The sequence below is a fragment of the Eumetopias jubatus genome, unplaced genomic scaffold (assembly GCF_037043125.1).
Source record: "Eumetopias jubatus isolate StellerSeaLion01/CBP00866 unplaced genomic scaffold, mEumJub1_p1.0 scaffold_7, whole genome shotgun sequence".
NCBI lineage: Eukaryota > Metazoa > Chordata > Mammalia > Carnivora > Otariidae > Eumetopias > Eumetopias jubatus.
Genome location: NW_028274813.1, coordinates 116065696 through 116089128, shown reverse-complemented (window position 1 = coordinate 116089128; position 23433 = coordinate 116065696). Strand labels below are relative to the sequence as shown.

At 50.2% G+C, this 23433-nt stretch overlaps 1 protein-coding gene across 1 annotated transcript in view; it reads left to right on the top strand.

Annotated features, from left to right (window-relative positions):
• The first annotated feature begins 158 nt into the window (after window positions 1-158).
• TMEM266 (transmembrane protein 266) overlaps window positions 159-23433 on the top strand; it is a 69532-nt gene continuing 46257 nt past the window's right edge. Inside the window, exons 1-3 of the mRNA XM_028092678.2 lie at window positions 159-202; window positions 3559-3747; window positions 20369-20523. Coding sequence (XP_027948479.1) covers window positions 165-202; window positions 3559-3747; window positions 20369-20523 — 382 coding nt within the window. The 5' untranslated portion in view covers window positions 159-164. The remainder of the gene's footprint in view (window positions 203-3558; window positions 3748-20368; window positions 20524-23433) is intronic.

The window sequence follows — 23433 nt, the reverse complement described above, 5'->3', positions numbered from 1 at the left end:
TGAGTTTAGGAGGACTTTGGTTTGACATGTGAGTGTAATAAATTCCTACCATTCAATTATTTGTTTTCAAGGTACCATTTTGTATGTCTTGTAAGAACTCACACTTAGAAATGCTGACGGCAGGCTTCAAGACGGCTGAGCCCCAGTAGACACCAAGAAAACCCATGGCTCTGGTTGCATCTTTCAACATGACCAATCCACAGTAAGTAACACCGGGATCTCCTCTCTGTAATTGCTGAGTTGGTACCTCAGAATCGTGGGTGCAACCAACAGCTCCTTCCTCAGCCCTGTGAAAATGGAGGAGCTCCAGACAATTTTGTCCTTGAGCCTGACATTAAAATGATATGTTAAAATCTGCTCTTTCTCTGAGTGCCCCACTAATGTCATTTCATTTTTTGGTTTAAAAAAGCAGAGAAATTCTGCAGTCCACAACTGTTGCAATAGATCTTCCATAAGACAGGGATCTTCTGATTCCAAGCAACCACTATACACACTTCCGTTAGCAAGATGCCATGGAAAATGAGGAAAACTTCAAAAGCAAACCTCAAGACAAGATTAGGACATGCTTAAGGTGAATTAACAAAATGGGAATTGCAAGGAAATTTAGAAATCACGAGAGGGTTTCTAAAAGCAGGCTTTATGAAACCAAGGGCAGAAGTGCTTTCAGTTCCCTGAACCTAAGATGCCACGTAGACCACCACTTCATCTTACCAAACACCAGTGAAGTGATCACTTATTTCGTGTTTTGCAACTCACTGGCAAAAATACCAAGATGAGAACAGCATTCTTTCTGTCACACCACACTGCCCCAGCCTGCCTAGCTCTGGGGCTGGCTGCTGCCATCTGGAGCAGGAACCCATTATTTCTTGCCCACAGTAATGCTGTGTAACAAACAACCATGGTACCTGAGCAGACTACAGCATCGGTATCTATTCCTCCATGTGGGGGGTAGCCAGATAGATAGCTGCTCATCTGGAATCACTCTTAGATACGGGGCTTGGCTTGCTGTCAGCTGATCTCGGTGAAACTGGACTCTGCTCAGTGTGTCCCTTATCCTCCCATAGGCTAGGCTGGTCACCTTCCAATGGTAATAACAGAGGTACAAGAGAAATTGAAGCTCCTTGTCACGCCTCTGCCTGTGTCACGTCTGCTAACATCCCCTTGACCAAAACAAATCACAAAACTGAGCCCAGAATCAAGGGGGGAGAATCATACTCTTCCTGCTGATGGGAGGATGGGGCCATTAATACCCATTGTCCATCATAGTGTTCTTCATATCTGAGACCAGAGGCTAGTCTCAACACCCAGGCTATGAACTGTGGGACCTTCACTCCCACCAAGCGAGGCCTTGTTTCCTCCTGCTGAGATGACCACATGACCAGAGATGGTGCTGGGCTGCTATGACCACTGGCAGGGGGGAAACAGAGAGCAAGAAAGTCAGGAAGGCAGAAGTAGCCTGTCCCCTGCTGCTCAAAGCCACATCCTGTTAGTCTCAGAAATTCACTCCAGCCCTCTGAACATCCCACGGATCAGAAAGTTCTCTGTGTGCAGTTAAGCCACCCGTAGCTTCTGTCAGTAGCCCAGAAGAAAAGAGAACAAATTCAACCCAGCATTGACTTTTTTGGAAACACCTGGAGGAGCCAGGATTCCCCACTAAACACCCACACTTTTATTTCAATTGTTGAGAAACACAGAAGCCTCACATCCTATGACTGTTCTGTCTGAAGATCTTGAGTCATTTTGTAAATGTCACACAATGATGAGTACTATTATCTGTGCTTGACAGGTAGCAAAAACCAAAGGTTTAAATAAGGCCTACCAAAAAGAATCGGGGCACTGGAAATTACTTGGTGAATCCAGGTCGTTTAGGCTCCCAACCGGTGGCATTCAAATAAAAATCCCTCTTTTTCCTCAATTATCTGCATGATTCAAGCAAGAGAGCAGTGGGCAGATCCGGCTCTGACCTTCCTGGATAACTGCCGCTGTGTGTGGCTGGTTAGCTTTCAGTGATGGTTGGAAAAGGAAGGTTTGGAACTTAGGTGGAGGGAGCAGAGCTCCTCCCCCATGCTCCAGGTCTCTTCTCCATATCAGATGCTAGGGTGAGAATGAGCCCTTAGGGAGCCTCTGTTTCACCTCCTTGTGTTTCAGCTGGAGAAGCTGAGGCTCCAGAGAAGCCCCAGGGAGGTCGGCCTTGGAGTCAACACAGAGCCCAAGAACAGCTGCCAAGACTGACTGCCACCCCAGTAGTAAAACCCGCCTCTCAGTGTTCCCTCGGACATTTAATTTCCACTCCTCTCCATTCACACCATCTTTCTTTCTGACCTTCATTGTTTGGCCAGAAGCATAAGACCCAGCCCCTCAGATTCTACAGATTAAGAGAGGGTCAGGGATGTGTTGGGGGGACCGAAGACGGCACCCCAGGAAGTTAGAGCAAAGTGATCTAGCCCAGCATCTCTCCACAGGGTCCCTGTTGGTGTTGGGACAGGACACTTCTTTGTTGTCAGCCACGCCACAGGATGTGTCCTCTTCCCACTTAATGTCGGTAGTGACTGAATTGCCATATATCCACCAGGAGGTTGGGAGGTGATACTGCCTCGAGCTCAGAAGCCTTGTGTTGCCAGAGTAGCTGTCAGGTATTCGCAGTGCCCTGCGTAAGCTGCCAGTGATGTAAGAGACCGACAGCTCCCCAGAAGTTTGATCAAGTGGCCTCCTTTTCCTACTCTCAGCCTTAAGAGGGGAGATGGAGTAGAACCAGTTCAAGTGGGAAGGGGGTGGCAGCCAGGGACAGCTGGCCCCTGCTGTCCTCACTGTCCAAGGCCCAGGTGGTCTCTCCAGGTCAGTTCCCCAACCACCAGCAGTACATCCAGTCATGAACAGAAACCTCTCTTCTCTATTGTGGTACAGATGTTAGAAACATTTTAAAGGACCTTTACAGAGAAACCCAGGAAACAGTTTAAAAGAGTATATTACTCCGGGGCGCCTGGGTGGCTCAGTCAGTTAAGCGTCTGGCTCTTGGGTTTTGGCCCAGGTCATGATCTCAGGGTCCTGGGATCGAGCCAGGTGTTGGACTCCCCGCTTAGTGGGGAGCCTGCTTCTCCCTGTCCCTCTGCCCCTCCCTGCCACCCCCTCCCACTGCTCATGCTCTCCCTCTCTCTGTCAAATAAATAAATAAATTAAAAAAAAAAAAGAATATATTACTCCAATATAAAGTCTAGGGACCAAAAATCCTAAAGATCTAAGCCCAGGTTTTCCTGGTGGGCAGAATTTTCATCTGGGTCTTTAGCCCCCTTGATAAAGATCCTACCTCCATAGCTCCTATTTTCAAACCTGAGCAATTCCTCCTTCACTTCTTCCATTGTTCCCCAACTGGTAGAGGACACAGGGGCTTCAGTCCAGTCCCTTGGATGGCCAGTGTGGAGGATTGGCGACCTCCAGCTTCCCCCACTCGCCACCAGCACAGCATAGATTCTGATGCATTCCTCTTCCTTCCCTTGGGGAGTAGAAAAATTACTTTGTTCTTGAGGGTTGACTGCCCTGTTGCCCTTCTCCCCAACTCAGGCCTGCCATAGAAGGAGGAATTTCTGAAGTTGAGATCATCTCCCAGCAAGTAGACGAAGAAACCAAGAGCATTGCTCCCGTGCAGCTGGTGAACTTTGCCTATCGTGACCTGCCCCTGGCTGCGGTCGACCTCTCCACGGCGGGCTCGCAACTCCTGTCAAATCTGGACGAAGATTACCAAAGAGAAGGGTAGGTGCCGGGACTGGTGAGTAGCTAAGAAGGCTTTCGCATAATCCCCCGAGTTTCCATGGGTACCTCCAATGAGGCAGCACAGGGATTAGAGACCAGAAGTTCACATCGGCCACCCAAGCTCTTTTTCTCCTCAGACATTGCTTCCTCGGAAAAATGCTTCAGACACAGAAATATCTGTTGCTGCTAGATAACCTCTTACGTGACATTTTAAACATTGGCCAGGACCTTAGGAGCCACTTCTGGGCCACTGTTCTTTCTCAGGTGTCTGTACATAGTTTGGAACATGCTGGCTGCTTTGAATACAAAAATGAAGGGTTGCTGGGTTATTTTAGAAGCAAATGAGAGGGCTTAGCTAAAGTTAAATTTGCAGAGCTTGGATTTTCTGTGCTTGTTTCCCGAAGGGGCTCTCCCACTTCCCAAGAGAAATTTCCTAACTATTGTAAAACCATACACCTTTTGCAAAAACTGCACCCTAGGGGCTTTCTCTGAAAATACGATTTTCTCTCAGTATTGTGCATAGTCGAGTCGGGAGGACATTGGGGGAAAAGGACAGGCTGGCAGGTGGGAAATAGCGAAGGGATGCCTGGCATCCTGAGCACTGTCAGCACCTGTCTGATGGCAGGGCTGGCTTCTGGATCTCCAGATCCTTGAGGCCCTGAGCCAAGACCGGTTTCAAGCCTGCGCCACCTGCGCCGTTGCACAGGCCCTACGTCTGGTTTAGTGCTTTGCAGCTCCTTCCCGGAGCGCCTGGTGACCATGACACTGCAGTCTGGTGGTCAGAAGTGGTAGTGCGGCTGGTAACAAGTCCCAGTCTTTCCCGAGGACTGTTTCTCCCCCAGCCTGAGCCAATGTTAGGCCCTTTTCAGGTTTGCCGTCAGGAGGTGGGGAGAGAAATGGGAAAGCCCCCAAAAGTTCTGGTTTGGGGCAATGTACACATGGGCAGCCTGTGGGCATGCGGTGTGCGCTGTGCGGCTCCCTCCCCGCACCAGAGAGCCCGGAAGGAGGCCTGCTTTATCATTCCACTTGCTCCTGAATTAGACCCCTGCAAGGCTTCTTCTGCTTCTCGAGAGTACAAATGAAGTACCCGCAAGGCAGAGAGGCTCTTGATTTGCTGTGAGTGTCCAGGTGTGCCCCGGAAAGCTGCTCCTGTTGGGCCAGTAGGAGGCGGCCGGGAAGGGAATGTGCCCAGCCACTGGAGCTCTCAGTGAGGAGCTTGCACCCGTGGCCGGAGGGCTTCCCGGAGGAAGGAAGAGCGGGCCCAGGGCAGAAGCCGGGGGAAGGGAAAGCAAAACAAAAGCACACTGCGGAGGGGACAGGCCTCTCTTCGCAAGGCTTCTTGACTCTTGCTGCATTTCCTGGGGGTTTCCCAGAATTTCCAACCTGGCCTATTTGGAAACATCGCCAAACAACTCTACCGACATTTCCGGTCAGCCTTCCAAAAGGTGTGACATAAGTCTCTTTAAAAACACCTCTTCTTACTGTTAAGAAACAAAATTCGTCTCAGTACATTTGAAGATCTGATTGGCTTTATTCAGTGATTCATGGATTGGGTGCTGTGCCATCTAGCAGATAGAAAGGAGGTCTGAGGAGCTGTACAAAATGGAAGACTTTTACAGGCAGAAGGAGGCTGCGCAAGAAAATTATTCCAGGAAAGAGTGGACTGTTCAGGCAAGGCCACCTTCTTTGAGGGATGGCAGGGTCTGTAAGGAAGATGACCTCGCTGGTGCTGACCAGGTAGTTCCAGATTGACGGCTTCAAGGTGACATTCCTGGGAGAGGCTGAAGCTACAGTTAAGTTAGGTATTAAGTCTCGGTTTGCTGATATGGGGCTTAGCATGGGTGACTCCATTCTGGGCCTGTTATCTCTTTTTTTTTTTTTTTAAAGATTTTATTTATTTATTCATGAGAGACGGAGAGAGAGGGAGAGGGGGGGAGAGAGAGAGAGAGAGAGAGAGAAGCAGAGGGAGAAGCAGGCTCCCAAGGAGCAGGGAGACCGATGCGGGGCTCGATCCCAGGACCCTGGGACCATGACCTGAGCCGAAGGCAGACGCTTAACCATCTGAGCCACCCAGGCGCCCCGTTATCTCTTTTTTAAAAGTGTCAGAGGAAGTGTTATATAGAGACAAGAATGTTGTCATGAATGAAATATCCATGATATTTCAGTGCTTTTACATTACCCAGAATCTGAAAATGTTAAGAGCTGGAAAAGACCTTAGAAGACATCTACGCTAGGGGTGCCTGGGTGGCTCAGTCATTAAGGGTCTGCCTTCGGCTCAGGTCATGGTCCCAGGGTCCTGGGATCAAGCCCCATGTCAAGCTCCCTGCTCAGTGGGAAGCCTGTTTCTCCCTCCCCTCTCCCATTTCCCCTGCTTGTGTTCCCTCTCTCGCTATGTCTCTCTCTGTCAAATAAACAAATAAAATCTTAAAACAAAACAAAAAATCTACGCTAAATATTCTAATATTCCAGAGTCTAGAGAGTGCAAAGAACTTGCCCATGGTCACACAGCAGCAGAGTCTGAAACAGAGCCTCATCTCCTGGCCCCTGATCCAGACTAGCACTACTGGGCTTCTGTTTGTCACCTGTCCCTTTACAACATCACAGTTGTGACTGTGGTTAATATGTCCTGCACACATGACACCACAGTGGGGCCACACTGTCAGATACCTTTAACTGGTTGGGGTGTTTTGAATCCGTTTTCCCTTTTGCCCATGAAAGCCCCGTGAAGAAGGACCAGTCGCTGTGATGTGGGTAAGCCCCTAGGCATGCGGAGAGCCCCATCTCCATCAAGCGCCTTGCCTTTCCCAGGAGCCCGTAGTCCTTCTTATGTGCCTGCCTAGCAGAGCCCAGACTACAGATCTACACTGCCGGCTCTCTATGCTCCTCATACCCAGGCTGCTCAGGGTTCAGGGAGGAGAACCAGCCATCTGTGCAGATTGGCACCTTGGTCAGCTCAGGCTGCCCTAGCAAAAGGCTGGGGCCTTAAATATCAGGAATGCTATTTTCTCACAGTGGTGGGAGATGGAAGTCCATGATCAAGGTGCCAGCAGGGATGGTGGCTGGTGGGGACTCTTTGGGTTATAGATGGCCGCCTTCTTGCTCTGCCCTCCCATGGCCTTTCCTCATTACCTATGGGTAGAGGGAGAATGTGAGCCCTGGTCTCCTCCTCTTCTCTCTCTCTCTCTTTTTTAAATATTTTATTTATTTATTCATGAGAGACAGAGAGAGAGAGAGAAGCAGAGGGAGAAGCAGGCTCCCCGCCGAGCAGGGAGCCCAATGCAGGACTCGATCCCAGGACCCTGGGATCATGACCTGAGCCGAAGGCAGACGCTTAACCATCTGAGCCACGCAGGTGCCCCCTCTTCTTTTTTTTAAATTTAATTTTATTTTATATATATTTTTTATTATTAATGTATTATTTGTTTCAGGGGTACAGGTCTGTGATTCATCAGTCTTACACAATAACAGCGCTCACCACAACACATACCCTCCCTAATGTTCCCACCCTGACCTCGCATAAATCTAATCACGTCCCAGAGGCCCCACCTTCAAATATCATCACACAAGGGGTTAGGGCTTCAAGATAAAATCGGGCACGGGCGGGGGGAGGGGGTGGGGCACAGACATTCGATCCATAATAGCACCTCCCCAGACTCAACGTCTCTACTCTCAACTTTCTTCTCGGCTCTGCCTGACAGTGTCCCTCTATGGTCCTGGCTGGAGGTCACTCCTGGTCCCACGTGATCATCTCAGATTGCTTCTGTTTTCCTCAAGTCCCCCCTTGCCTTCAGCAGACGACCTCCTCTGCTCCTTCCTCAGAAAGTAGAAACTGTTCCAGTGGGCCTACACCCTACCCCTCAAGCCCCCCGCTGCTCCTTCTAGGGTCCCCCTGATCTCTGAGCTCTGATCCCCTTCTCCTCCCACCTTCTGAATGTGATTCCATCAGTTATATCCTCACCCTGACTCACCACGCACTCCTGTCTCACGTTCTCCCTTGACTGCACATCCCCTTTAGCTGCCACCCTCTCTCTCCCCCTTGTGGCCAAACTTCTTGAAAGCCTTATCTGCACTTGCCATGTCCCCTTTCCCTCGCAGTCATTCCTTAGCCTACTGCAGTCCAGCTTGAACCCCATCTGCATGGTGGAAACTGCTCTGTGTTGCTGGGACCCTTATGCTATCCTCTGGCCAGCACTGGAAACTAGCAGCCCCTCCCCCCCTCTTCAAACACAGCCTCCCTGTGTCTGCTGCTATTCCACACTCTCCTGATTTTCTTCCTGCCCCTCTGGCTCTTCTGTCTAAGCCTTTTAAAAATTGTTCTTTCTCTGCTTGGTCCCTCAGTGTTGGGGCTCTTCATTTTCTGTCTTTGGTCATTTTCTCTCTACTGATTCTATACACGGGATACTTTCGTCCAGTCCCATAACTTTATATTTTTCAACGTGTACTTTGAAAGCCGTTATCTCTAGTGCAGCTCTCTCTCTCTCTCTCTCGAATTGCTGGCTCATATCCAACCACTTCCTGGATGTCTTCACCGGGATCCCAAACACACCTCAGAATCCTAACAAGTATCCGTGGAATAGTCTATTCTTCCCCTGAGTTGGCTGCATATTTGACAGGAGAGTTCTTGTCTCCATACAAGTCATTGCTAAAAACAGCCTTTTCAGTAACAGCACTCAAGTCCAGCCTGAGGAGCCACATCCTGCCCCTCCAGAACTTCTGGCCTTCTCAAACCCAAACCTGAAACTGAACTGTCTTCTCCCAAAATGTATTTTCTATAGCTCCCATCAGTGGACCTATACCTAGCTGCCTGGCCTCCCAACCCATTACCTCCAGAATGAGTCACATGTGCATTTTGGCTCATTTGGAATGACTCTGAGCCTCCTTGCCGCCTTGTCAGGAGCCACGGGTGTCCAAGACACCAAAGCTCCGTGAAGCTAGTCAGTCAGGTGTGGTCACTACTGGGATTTGTGTGCTTCCTCCTCCCCTGCTCTGGCTCCTTCTCAGCCATGTCCACTGCCCATGAACCCACTGCCACCAGCAGTCTCCATTGTGGCAGTGTTTGTGATCAGTTCAGGGGTTTCAGAAACCCCAATGCCAGACATACCCACACAGGGTGGGCACCATGCCAGGTGGGGAAGAACAGCCTCCCCCCAGCAGCCCCCCAGCAGCCCCCAACCGTACTACACTGTCTCTGAACCCAGAGGTGGCTCTGCTTACGGCTGCAGCTCTGGTCCTGTTTGCTGCTGACCTTCGCCCCTCTACCAGCAGCTGTCCAAGCCGATCCACAGGGCGGCGCTAGCACACCACGCCCCTGTGGTCATCATCCTTTCTCTCCTTGCTTCTTCCCCCCCACCAGGCGCCTCTTCCTTCAGTAGTGACACAGCACAAACCTGCAAGTACGTCCACAGATGTGAAGGCTCAGGAGACGGGGAGAGGGGAAACAGAGAAGGTCTCTGAGCATGTCTGAGCCCCAGCTGAGCTGGTCACAGTGCCGTACTACACCGATAACCTGAGAGACCAGGCTAGTTCCTTTGCTCTCACCCCTCATGTTCTGCCATCTCCATGTCCTGTAAATTCCTGCTGCCTTCATACCTCTTTAGTATACCACCCTTCTCACAAAGGCTTGGTGACTATGTTGGCTTCATCCTCACACTAAGGCTTCCTTCAGTTTGTGAGAGAGCTGCCTGCCTTCCTCATTCATGTCTGGTAAGAGAGAATGACTGCCCATTATTCTCTCTTAAGAGAAACAGAGAACTTTCCCAGAAACCTTTACCCCTCTCTCTTCATGTCTTATTGGCTAGAATTGGGTCACAACGGATATGGGACCCACCACTTGAACTGTATCATTTCCCAAAACACATTGCTGTTACCCAAAGGAGCAGGAGTGGGATAGATATTGGAGAATCGCCCACAATGCACCACAGCCTTCAAGAGCATCAAGTCTCCATTCATAGCCTTTGATCCCAAATTAAATCTTTTCTTCAGCTTTTCTTGTCATCGTTTGGGACAGATCGAGGAACATGTCTGCCTTCTTAGACTATTTCTTCTATAACTTGGTCAACTTGATTCTCTCACTCCGATGCAGTTTGACTTGTGTCTGTCATCCTGGTGGGCAATGCTTTATGTTTCCTTGTAACTAAATCCCCTCTGCCTGGTTCTCATTCTTTGCCGTCGGACATCACCCCATTGAGTGGTGGGGAAGTGAGGCACAGAACTGCTTCTCAGTGAACCAACTGTCCACTTTTAGAAGAGTGAAACTAGGTTTGCAGGGCTAACTCATGGCGCAGACTGGAAGTTTTACCTTCTCCTAACCAGCTCCGTTGCATTGAAGGCCTAGTTGGATTGCCTCACAAAGGCTTGGTGACTATCAGCCAGCTACTTTGAACTGCATACAACAGAAAGCCCATCTCAAACTCAAATAATGATGACTTTGATTAGCCCACGTAACATGGAGCACAGAGTTAGGCAGCATCAGGGTTGGTCCAGATTCCTTCCATCTCTCTGTTCTGCTGCCAACAGTGTTGGGCTAGACAAGAGGCCACAAAAGAGGAAATTCAGAGAAGCCCAAGGTCTCCACCCTAGGGAGATGATGGTGATAGAATGTGTTGAGAAAGGCAGTATAAGGCAAGAGTCATTCACCCCCTTTTACAGAGGAGATTCTGTGGCCACAGAGAGAAATAGTGCTCCCCATATTTTTGGTGGAAAGAGGGTACAGAGAGGGTCATGAGATGTGGTGGGATAGTCTTTGTCAAAAATATATAAATAAAGTAAGAAATGAAAGGCATTCAGCTTTTTGGAATTATTCATATTTTAGGGTTCTAAAAGGTTGGACCTGAGAGGTCAGGGCTAGACCCCTGGAAAACAGAAGCTTGGAGGAAGGATAGGTAGACAGAAAGGGATGTTACTACTTAAAGATGACGCCAATGGCACATTTCTGTCAGAACTTCACAGTCAGAGGAAGAAGACATAATAGCACAGGAATGGCTTTTTAGCTGTCAGGCTGAAAAAAAAAAAAAAAGACAGGTCCAATATAGCAACATCTTTAAATAAGGACTAAACTAATTTTAGATATGCCAGCAAACAGAGGCTGTAGGCAAGGAAGAGGAAGGGGAGGAACATACTAAACCAAAGCCCTAAATACTGTCCTTTCTCCCTACACTGTCTAGCTCAAGGACCACCTCCTCCAGGAAGTCTTCAGTGCCCCCACCCCACCCAGGGCAGGGCCCCAGGGTTCTGTATACCCCTAGCCCTTTGCCTCCCTTTATCTCAGCACTCGTGACACTGGGCTTTACTGGCCTGCTCACCAGTCTGCTTCCAGTACTGGACCATGTGCTCCCTCAGGGCAAGGATCAGATCTTTGAGCCTGGAACAGAGAGTGTTGATGGAAAGAAGGAATGAGTTGAATGAATGAGTGAGTGAGTGAATGGATAGGACTGTGTTAAGATAAGGATGAAGAGAAGGGGAAGCCAGTTCTGTTTGGGGAGAATTAGGGGCTGGTCCCCAGACTTCTGTGGGGTCAAGGATGAGCCACAGGGAGAGACCAGGTTTCCTTTTTTAAGATTTTATTTATTAGAGAGCAGAAAGGGAGAAGCAGACTCCCCACTGAGCAAGGAGCCCGACATGGGGCTCAATCCCAGGACTGCAGGATCATGACCCAAGCCGAAGGCAGATGCTTAACCGATTGAGCCACCCAGCCACCCTGGGACCAGGTTTCTCATGCCCCAGAATGCAAGACTGTGGTCTGTGGCTGGCCCTCCCCTGAGCATCCCTGCTAATTCCACACCCCTCCACAAAGTCTTCCTAGAAAAAATAAATCAGATTTGCTTCAGAACATGCCAACTTCACCTAGAAGAAGGAAAAGCCTGGGGCACCTGGGTGGCTCAGTCAGTTGGGCGTCTGCCTTCGGCTCAGGTCATGACCCCGGGGTCCTGAAATGGAGTCCCGCATCGGACTCCTTGCTTATTGGGGAGTCTGCTTCTCCTCCCTCTGTCCCTCTCCCAACTCATGCTCTCTCTCTCTCTCTCTCCCTCTCAAATAAATAAAATCTTTTTTAAAAAAGAGGGAGGAGGAAAAGCCTTTTGGGGCTCAGAGTTAAAAGGCAGGTGCATCCCTGCCATGACTTTGCAAGTGCATCTAAAAGTTCTGTATCTACACTTGGCTGGCAAAGTCTTTTGTGTTTTTCTCCCAAGGAGAAAAAAGTTCAAAAGGAGCTTCATTGATCCATTTTCTTGATGTCAGTAAGATCTGTCTATAATAAAACGCCTCTTCTTCCTCTGGCGTACTGGCTGGACCTGGGACTCTGTATTTTCAATAGGCTAAGGCTTCTGGGAAGCTTCTTGATGCCCCAAACAGGCAATAAAGATTTAATTAAGATGAAAAAAAATTCCCGGTAGGCACAGGTTAGCTTCTTCTCTGTAGTCCAAGAATCTCAAAGATTTTTCTTTGATTAAGAAGGCAATAAATTCACAGATTTATTCTTAACAAAATAAACCTTCCGGCCTCACTGATGCGCTGGTACTGGGTGTACGGCCGCAGGCTACCACTAGGTGGCGGCAGAGCGCCTCCGACCACCTTCGCGGGGTGTGTGAGTGCTGCCTAGAATGGCGGAGGAAAAGGTCAAGTCCCCCGTTGCAAGTGGGCTGAATTCATGGTGTTTGGGGCTCCTCAGTCACCTGTGGAGGCAGCTGGAATCCACACTTTGGCCAAATAGAAGAAGGGGGAGTGTAGCTGCCTCGGGGTTTGCCAGACGACAGAGAAGTGGAAAACAGTAGGTTAGGAAGCTGGCCTGATCCACACATCCCTGCTGCAAAGCCTGGCAAAGGAGGTTTGCAGACTTGCGGCCATTTCTGCGAATTGAGGACTCCTGAGGTGGGAGGGAGCCTTAGAGCCACTGCCCAGCAGCACCCCAGTCCCTAACAAGTCAGATGTGGCCCTTCAGATGTGTGTGGACAATGCCCTGGGTGCCCCCCAAGTAGGAGCAGCCAGTCTGTGGTGTGTGTCTGCCTTTGTGTCCCCAGAGGGGGGTTTTGTGCCTCACCATGGTGGGTGACAGCTCCTAGCTCCCAGCCCCGAGCTCATACCGCCACACTCTGCTGTCTTTCCCAGAGTTGGCATTTCCCAGGATGCAAGAAACCTGAGATTCTGGGACAAGCAAATGTCAGACTCCCTGACCCCCGCTGCATATAGCCCTCCTCCTGCTGTCTTCCCCAAGGCAGTGAGGCTAACCTTTAGCTCTGATTGCAGAACTGAAGCTGCCAGTATGGAAACCAATTTCTTTAGTTCCCAGACGGCCAGGAGGGTCATCTCTCACCTCCAACCTGAGAGTTCCTGTTACGTGACATGGATTTACATGCTCGTATTTCTGGGTCTGAGTGCACTGCTGTGGCCTGCCTCCTGGAATTGGGTGCAGGAACAAAAAGGATGCCGGACAGCGCTTTCCTGTTGTTCTGGTGCTCCCTGGGACAGAAAGGAGCCCCACCGACCCTTTCAGATATTTAGCAAAAGGGTGTCCCTGTGGGCATTGGGTTGATGGTTCTCACAAGTGGATGTTTGTCTCTTTGGAGAACTCCTATGCATGTGGGCTCATTTCCCTCCTCCTGCTTTTTTTCTCCCTTTATTTGTTTTGCTTTTCAGAGTGGCCTAAGACTAGTTGCTCAGCACTTAGTCAGAAATCATTTTACAAGGCTTCCGGCTCCGTGAGGATAAAGGCCCTGCCCACTATCATGTGCTCACCACCTAATACAGTGCCTGGCATTTAGGGGGCACGTAATAACCATGCCTGGAATGGAATGAATGTTGATGTTCAGATTAATTAATCCCTTTTCTAACGCCCACGTACCTAAATCATCGTCGTAGTAGATACGTATAGTAGACATGAAGTACTGTTATGTGCTTTTCATACGTTATTTTCAATATTTTAGAACAACAACCCTGCAAAGGTAGATAATACTTACTCCTATTTTGGAGATTAGGAAATTAAGACTCAAAGATTACACTCAGAGTTCAGTCAGTTGTGAGACTGTGACTTGGAGACTCCAGCTGCCCCCCAAACCCAACTGATGGAAAAGTTTGGCTTTCCCCACCATTCATTAACAAAGACAAAAATTGAAGGAATTGTCTTCTAAAACAACTAGATGAGTTAACATTTGTAAAGTGCTTGGAAAACTCCTGTTTCATAGTAAATGCTGTATAAGTGTTTGTTAAATCAATAAAAATAAAGCCTAGGTCGATGCCAGAAGTTGGACTGAAGTCCACCTCATGGCTTTCTCTGACAGTGTTTTAATCACCAGGAACAAATGCAGTAGAGTGGGGCCCTGGGCTGTTCTGTTGACCCTTGACACCACCACGTCTGCAGCATCCAGGCCACGTGTGTTAAGCATCACAGAATTGGAGCCCTTGGGGCTAGGAGGGGTCTCAGACTGCCCAGTCCTGGAGTTTGAACCTGGAGCCCAGGTGTCCTTCGATGATCCCTCAATGAGATTTGAAAGGTCCATGCACCCCTTAGAATGTGATGCCCAGTGTTGTGGTTTTCTGCATTTTTCAGGCACAGGGCCACAGTTTTTGTCTGGTTAGAGAGCTCTGCAACCCAGCAGGATTCTGAGGCTCTGGTTTGGCAGTGCCTCCTGAGGTCCGCATTAGGGGCAGGTAGGGAATCCCAGTGCTCGGGACTTCATTCTGGCCCCCACTACCAGACAGGCTTCTGACTCCCTCCACCCCCTCCCCAGCTCCTTTCCTAGGGGACTTGATGGATGAAAATCACAATGTAGGACTGACAGGGCCATCTGGCCTGGCTGCCTACAGGGAAATAAGCTTTTCTGTCGTCTGCTGCCTCCTCCCGGGACGCCATGACTCTCCACTGCCTGTGAGCACCTTTTCGGACAACTTGAAGGGCTCCACATTATGCAGACTCTCGCCACCGCCCCCTTCCCCTATCATGCATGTTCCCAGCCACGCCAGCCCAGCAGCCACAGTGGCCCGACTGCTTCGTGGATTGCCGGGGCGGGAGAGGCCACAGGAGCAAACAGCCTCTGCTATCCTGGCGCGGCATGCTTCTGCTTCACCTTTCAGAAAGGGGCTATTTCAGTGCCAGGCTTGGGAATGCTGCCTGATGAAGCAGTGACCTGGAGCTGCCTGCTTCCAGGCCACTCCCACGGCCTTACCTCACACGAAAGATACATCGGAAATTTGCCAAAGTTCATCCTAATTTTCTAGAAGTTATTCTTTCAAACCTTTATCAAGACACCTAAGAATATAAAGCAGAAGCAGTAAAGGTACCCAGCACCCCCGCTCCCACCCCAGGATTTCTCTGAGGCCTCGGGAACTAGTAGAACCTCACAGCAGAACACCTGCCTACCTGCCAGGGGATGCCATCTGGCTGTTGATATTTACAGACTTTGGCAGCCCAAGCCTGCCTCCTGGAGCGGGCCCCTCTGCTATCCCTATAGCAAGCTATGAAATTGATAGACGCCTCCCCTCTGGTGGCAATTCCAGGGATAACACCATCTTGAGAACCAGCTCCTGGGCCTTGATCGGGCTGGATGCTGAAGGAAGTATCTTCCCTAATTAACAAGTCAATGCTGATTTCCCTTCTGGCCCATTAAGCTACTTGAGTCATTATTTAACCACTCAGGGATATTTTGAAACTGGACACATTCTATTTTTCTGCTAAAACACAGTCTCTTAGGAATGTCTGAGGCATTTGAATTTCACAGGAATTTTATTAGCAGCTTGGGATTTCCAAACAGTCGCTCAGCCAGAAAGTCTGCTGCTTCAGCCCAACCTCTGTCCTGGAGCCTTGGGGTCCATGGTCCTGCTCTTCAAGGAGCTAGAAGCTAAGAGCCTGCTTGAATTCTGACTTCAGCCTCCTGTCTCTGGCTGAGGAAGCCCTCAACACCCCCACAAAGGCACGCACTCAGTCTCAGTGAGTGTCCCTGAGTCAGTTGGCGGGGGAGGGGAGGCTGCCCAGTGGGCCTGCCTGCCTCTCCACTCCCCCACAGGCTGGGCCAGCACCTGCTTGCCTTCACTGGCTCATAGCTCTTGCTCCCAGACCCCCTTTGCCACGCACCGCCCGTCTCCTGAAATCCCTGCCACCTCTCACAAAGCAGTTCTCCCCCAAATTACTTGCCATCTCACTGAAATGCAGACTCTTACTCGGTGGGCACAGAGCAGGCCCACAATTCTGCATTTCTAACCAGGTCCCAGATGATGCTGATGCTGCTGGTCCATGGAGACCACCTGGCGTCAAGGACCTAGGACATTGGTTCTTAATCTCAGCCACACACTGGTATCACCCAAGAATATCAAAAAATACTGAGGCCTGGGTCCTACTCTACAAGTTGTGGTTGAAATGGTCTGGTGTGTGGCCTGGGCACTGAAACTTTTAAAAGCTCTTATGGTGGTCCAAGGATGCAGCCCACATAAAGAACCACTAACCACAATGCAGACTGCAGATTTCCAGCCCCAGAGCAACTGAGCCTCTTCACACGCTCTGTCCCTCCATCTGCTTCAGTTCAGTCCACCCCCATGTATGTTGCCCTGGGGTCCACATCTACCAGGATGCAAATAGAACCTCTTGACCTTGTGCAGAATGGGGGCTGCCTGAGGTCACTCCCCGGTGGGCATGGATGAGGGCTGGTAGTTGAAAGCAAAGTCAGGGCAGGCATGAGGGGCAGCTGGGCTGGCGCAGATGGAAAAACAGGACAAGCGTGGTGGGGCACAAGCTCTGTTTTGCTGCTGCAAACAGGGGTTCTTTGGGACCTGTGCCGGTTGTGCCCAGGGCCGTAGAAATGCCTGCAGCATCTGCCCTTGGTGGGGTTTGGCAAACTGCACTTGGCACTGAAGGGGAAAGCCCTCTCTCCTCCCAGCCCAACTCCCGGCTCCTGTTCTTCTTGTGTTTATTCTGTTGGATGTTCTTCGGGCCTGAGCAGAATTGTACCATGAATAGTCGCCATGTAGTGTACATTCTACCACGTCCCCAGATACGCCAGGCCCCACTCCCTCCAACTCTTTCTCAAATGTCACTTTCTCAGTGCAGCCTACCCTGACCACCTTATTTAAAAGGTCACCCTTGATGCCCCATCCCCCCCAGTCCTTACCACCTGTAGTACACCTCATAATCTACAAATGTGTTATTTTTATTGTTTGACTCCCTCACCCACTCAGATGTAAACTGCCCAAGGGTTGCTGCCTGATCACAGTGCCTCCCTAGCACCTGGTGGGTACCTGGCATTCCTTTGACGTCCAGGCCTTCCCCTGCCATGTGCCTGGTCCCTTACCAGGCTCCTCCCTGAGGCCGAGGAGCTCTGTGGCCCACCATGGGCAGACTCCAGACACCTCTTTACCTGGCCATGCGTCCCCAGTCTCAGCTGCCCCCACTTTGTACCTACAGCTTCCCAGTAACCAACGCCTGGTCTGGTTAGGAAGTTTTTCTAACCAAACAAGAAAATAAAAATAAGAATTTCAGTGTTTTAAGCAGCAATGTAAAATGACTTTTCCCTCCCATGGAAGCAGGACAATCAAGACCAGAGTCTTCTGTTTGTAGAGAAACAAATGTTTTGGTTCATCCTCTTCTTTCTTTCTTTCTTTTTTTTTAAGATGTTATTTATTTGAGAAAGAGTGACAGTTAGAGAGTGAGAGAGAGCACATACAGAAGGAGAGGGGGAGAGAAGCAGACTCTCCGCTGAGAGGGAGCCCACCACAGGGCTCAGTCCCAGGACCTGGGATCATGACCTGAGCCGAAGGCAGATGCCCAACCCACTGAGCCCCCAGGGTGGTCAAAGGTAGAAGGAGCAGACTCTGAGGGGCGCATCCACTCTCCGGGGGTGCACAAGGCACCGAGGCGAACAGATACCCCGGCTCCTTGCATTGAATGTGCCGACAGTCTTCCTGCGGGCTGCTCGGGGTGACACAGCTCAGGCACACGGCCTTCGCAGCTCCCCTTTTTAGTTATAATTGCAGAACGTGCTTGCCTCACCTTCCAGATGACAATGAAATGACATCAGTTTTCAGGGCCACTGATAATGGGATTGGGTTTCCGATGTGGAATTGGAGCAGAGTCTCGTTTGGGAGTGGCAAGTGTGGTGCTTGCGGTGCTGAGTGATCCAGTAGGAGTTGACAAGAGGGCAGGAGGGAAGTGCTGAGGCCGCTGCAGGCTGGCACGAGAGAGGTGTGAAAGGGTGAAGGATTAAAATAGGGCCACTGGGAAGTTGGGGCAGGAATATCACACTGGGAAAAGGAGAAGGGCGAGTAGGTGAGACGGGCAGATGGATTGGGAGAAATCAGCTGAGTCCTGAAGGCCAAAGAGATCTCAGGCTTCACAGGGTCTTTCACATGCAAAAGCAACGCACTCCTGGGGCACCTGTGGGCAGCAGCCTCAGGCTTCTCCCGGCCTTGGGGCCTCCAGGCTGTGAGGTGGAGGCCTCAGCACCCTCGTCCTTCTTTGCTGGCCTTCCCTTCACTGGCTCTGGCTTCTACCTGTAGCTCAGGGTCCTCATGCCTCCCTCTGACGAGGTCACAGCCGCTCTCACCAGACCCCTCCACACCCCTCTGCTCTGAACAGGACACCCAGCTTCACTTGAATTTCAGATAAACAATGAATACTTTTTTAGTGTAACTATATCCTATGCAGTGTTTGGGATGTACTTGTACTAGAAAAATTGTTCATTGTTTATCTGAGATTTAACTGGATGTTCTGTATTTTCTCTGTCAACCCTCCTGAGCTCCGTATGATGTCAGTCTGGGGTCTTTGTACCACCTTCCAATGCTGGGGGCTCTTTCAAGCTTCCCCTAGATGGATCGTGAGGAAGAAACTCCGCCTCAAAGCACTCACAGTATTCTTTTGCAGAGAAGGGAACATCTCAGAATTCCCTCTTCCAGTGACACCCTTGGGATCCCTGGTGGGGGGGTGCTGACCCCCTTCAGCAGATGCTCCCTCTGGAAGGAGAGGAGGGGGACAGCCAAGTGTTTGGGCCATTGAATAACAACATCAACTTCCTCATCAACCCATTTCAGCAGCGTGGTGCTTTATAGGTCAGATACATTCCCTCATTTAACTTTCAGTAGGAGTTAAGGAGTTTTATAAGTGGGAGACTGAGGCCCAGAATGCAGAGATACCTTCACACACAGTCCTGGGTGTCTGAAAGTGGAGCCAGAAGAGAGGGTTCCCTGCCTAGTGCTACCTCTTCTCCTTCAGGATGCCTGATTCTTCCTCAACAAGGCAGTGAGACTTGGCCTGAGCTCCCCCACCCCCCTATAGGCACCCCTGTTTCCCAGTATCTTGTGTTCCTAATATGATTTTTTTAAAGATTTTATTTATTTATTTGACAGAGAGAGACACAACAAGAGAGGGAACACAAGCAGGGGGAGTGGGAGAGGGAGAAGCAGGCTTCCTGCCGAGCAGGAAGCCCAATGCCGGGCTCGATCCCAGGACCCTGAGATCATGACCTGAGCCGAAGGCAGACACTTAACGACTCAGCCACCCAGGCGCCCCCAGGATGTTGTGTTCCCGAGGGGAGTCCATCAAATGCCCTGAGGGACCTACCCAGCTCTGAGGTTCTGCCCCTCCTTCCCACTTCCAGTCCTACTGGGAAAAAAATCCCACCCTTGGTGGCTTCATCTCCACCTGTTGGGGTTTCCGAAAAGATTGTCCATGAAGCACTTGTCCCACCAGATGCTCGGTGACAAGACGTTGCTGTGGTCCAGCGAGTTTGGAAAGCACGGATACTCTGATCCCTTTTGAGCATGATGATGCATAATAACATATTAAAGGCACTGAAATGTCCTGCCTAGAAAAATAACCACTCGACTTTGACCCCGATTTTCCAAAACATGTCCAACCATAGAAATTATCAAGTAACGGCCATTGACATTCTGTGGAACTAGGATTCCATACAACCCACCTTGAGAAATAGAGATTTGGTTCAAATCTTTGTTTGTATAGCTGAAAAGCACTGAAAATTCATTAATTTATTGAGCATTTATTAGAGGTGAGCTGAGGGCTTCCTAAATTCAGAGCCTGTGCTAGACTCTGAGACCACACACAGATGTACAATAATAACAGCTCATTTTCATGCAGTTCTTACACCTAGCCAGGCTCTCCGCCAACCTTTGCGATCTCCAGTGATTACAAGGAGCCTCTGAGCTGTGGGTTTCACACCCATTATAACCATGAGGAGACTGAAACATGGACTGATGCTGTAAGTTGCCCAGGTCAGCCTATATACATCTAGCTCCATCTCCTCATGAGTTGGTTTTGCTCTTCATGATTCTACCCAGTGGCCTCTTGAAAAAGGTTGCATTTTGGGCGCCTGGGTGGCTCAGTCGTTAAGCATCTGCCTTCGGCTCAGGTCGTGATCCCAGGGTCCTGGGATCGAGCCCCGCATCGGGCTCCCTGCTCGGCAGGGAGCCTGCTTCTCCCTCTGCCCCTCCACCTGCTTGTGTTCCTGCTCTCGCTGTCTCTCTCTCTGTCAAATAAATAAAATCTTAAAAAAAAAGAAGAAAGAAAAAGGTTGCATTTTGCTGGGAAATTTAGAGCCCGGGAGGAATGACGAGGGTGGGTCTGAGACCAGGGCAGTGGCTGGGATCTCAACCCCCATCCCCTCCTCTTCTCCTGCTTTTGTCCCCACAGGTCTACCTGGCTGAAGCCGTGCTGTGGGAAGAGAGCAGCCGTGTGGCAGGTATTTTTGCTCAGTGCGAGTCTCAACAGTTTCCTGGTAGCCTGTGTAATATTGGTGGTGATTCTCCTGACTCTGGAACTTCTAATAGATATAAAGCTTCTCCAGTGTGAGTAGCAAGAGAGATACATATGCAAATACATATGATGTCACTATTCAATGTGCATCCATCAGGGGTCCCCAACCAGTAGTGCAATCTGCCCACCTCCCCATCCCCCCGCCCGCCCAATGCCACTGTCACGCCCCTGGCCCCATGGCTCATGGGGATTACTGCCCTGGGAGGAAGTCTGGCAGCTTCTCTCCCCATCATTCCCAGTATCCATTTGCCCCTTCTCCCCAATGTGGCCTCTCCAGAGCCCCCACCCCAGCATTCCATGATCAGAAACTGATGAGATCTAAAACGTTGGGGACCCCTGTGTGCACTTTTTTTTTTTAAATTGTTCCCATTTGGAATTTTCCAGGTTGGACTTCTCTGTAGCTTACAGAGAGTTCTCATGTGTGGAAGTGATCACCTTGTAGTAACTGATAATAACAGCATCCACAGTGATGATAGGATTGCTTGTATTTTTATGTAGCCGTAAGCTGGCAGAGTTACTTATGTCTGTGATCATCTTGAAAGCACTTTCCATACATCCTACCCTAGCAGCAACCCTGTGAGGTGGACATGACTGATTTTATCTCATCTTATAGGCAAGGGAATTAACATTTGGAGAAGTTAGAGACTTTCCCTAGGTCCAGACTGGCTGGACCACCAGGCCATTCAGTGGTCCAGCCAGTTTCCTTCCCACCATAGGTCTCTTGGTGTTCGTTCTGGTCTTGTGTTTATGGGAGCCTGATGCACGTGGCAGTCGATGGCTTGTCCCGCTACCTCTTCTGTCCTTCTGGATGTCCTGTGGTAATGTGGCCGTCGGGGCAGGGGCACTTCCCCCAACCCTTGCAGACCCCTATTTAGTGCACCAGTGGGGAGAGCCAGGAGTCTTCACCCTTGGCTTTGGGTGGGTGAGTGAGTGTTTTGTGGTAGAGCTCCTGGATCCCCGTATTTCCCCAATTCAGGAAGTAGATTATTCAAGTGCAAATAAAAAAGAGATGAAATTATTGGCCCCCAAGATTCTGCCATTGGCAAAATCTAGGACGATAGATCCAGCCACCTCCAAACCCATTAAGTTGTCTTCGACTTGTTTTCTCAGATGTCCCAGTTCTTTTACTGGAGCCTCTGTTTTCAGGGTCCATCAGAGCTCCTTCCATGCCCTATGAGCCTTCCCTGCTCCCTAAGAGAGAATGACAGGGAGTACAGAATTGCTTTTGTCTGATAAGCGTTGTTGGGTTTTGTGCAGCTGGTGGCCCCTTGGTTCCAATCAAAGGGTCTTCCAGCATAAAGTGACCAGCACTGGTTTTATACTCAACCTGTCTTCAATTAAACCATGTTGTATGCTTTCCCTCCCACTCATCCATATGTCTGCTTTTTATGAGGCCTTGGCCATAACAGAGTCTTTCTTTCCCTGTCGTAGGTTATACTTGGGGCCCTTGGCTGCTCAGGTTGTGACAAGGCATTGAGTAGAACTGAGAACCTGGCCGACACTGGAATTTTGCTTAAAATTAAGTATCCAGGAGATTGATTTTGGTGGGAGATCCAATAGCAGCTCATAAAAGGCATCTTAAATTCCATAAAATGCACAATCAGAGATTTATTGCTCTTCTAAAGCAAACCATAAAAAAAGGCACAGGAATTCATTTGAGAAATAATGGGAAGAGATTTTATGTTTTCAGAATCATCTGGAGGTCTTTTCAGAGTCACACAGGACTCAGACTCTCACTTCCCACCAGTCCTCATGTGGCCTGGGATGGAAAGAATCCACGTGCCTCCAGGCCTCATCCTCTAAGGGGTCACATTGGCCCAACGCCAGGGGACCCTGAGGTCTCCCACCTGGAACCTGGTATTGCAGCCTCCACCCCCGAACCCCCGACATGTCCAGGACCGGGTTTCTGCCCACCCCCAGGGTTCACTGATCGCAGTCCTTTGGGGGAGTCTGTGGGTTCTTCTCTTTCAGGTCAGCCTTCTCCACCAAGGCCCTGGGTATTCTCCTTTAGCCCCTAGGGCTGCATGCTAAGCAGGCCTGGCCTAAGCCCAGGAGAGAGGCAGCAGAGGTGCGTTTTCAGCAGCATTCCTGCACCCTGTTTTGGCCCTGCCCACTGCCCTGCAGTGTCCCTTTCAGGACTGCCTTCTGGGAAGCATCCCCACCCATCCATTCTCCATCAGAGCCCACCTGACCCTTACCCTGGGCCCCAGCACCCTGCTTTTGACCTCACTACCTGATAAACTATGCCCTGCTTAGGCTCGGGCTGGTCATGGCTCCCGTATTTTAAAAGGGTCTTTCAGAGATAGCACCTTCACTCCAAGGATTGTCTGGTGGAAAGTGGTGTGGGAGCTTTCAGGGGCTCACGGCTCTCCCCACTTGCACTCTGGAGTTGGAGGGCGAATGGAGCAACTTGGAAGGATAGCACACCCTGGCTGCTTGTGCTTCCCCGTTCAGGAGGTGACGTGCCCCATACCGGGCCTGGCTCCACCCTCATCCCCCAAACTTCCTCGCCGACATGGCCATCTCTACACTCAGAGTTTTCACAATGAAAAGTCAATGAAAGCTTGTCTTGAGTCCCACAGTGCCCGGAGCTTCAGTGTGAATTGTGGTAGGGGTTTCTGAAAGCTTATCTAGAGTTGACCGAAGCTGCCTACCCTACTCTGAAAGCCACGAAGGTCTTCATAAGCCCCACTCTGGAGGACTCCTTTCTGGGAGGGTGGCTATAGGTCCAAGTCCACCAAGGCCGATGGGACTGAGCTGGAATTCTGGGAGGCAGCCAGTGGGGGAGACAGAGACGGCCTCTGAGAGGAAGGAACAGCACCACTGGCCCTCCGTCCTCTCACCACCTCCACCGCAGACACCATTTTAAGCTGCCCTTGATGTTCTCTGGCCTGATTCTGTCCCGATCTAAATGTTCACATGAGCAGGCCCTGGGCTCCCAG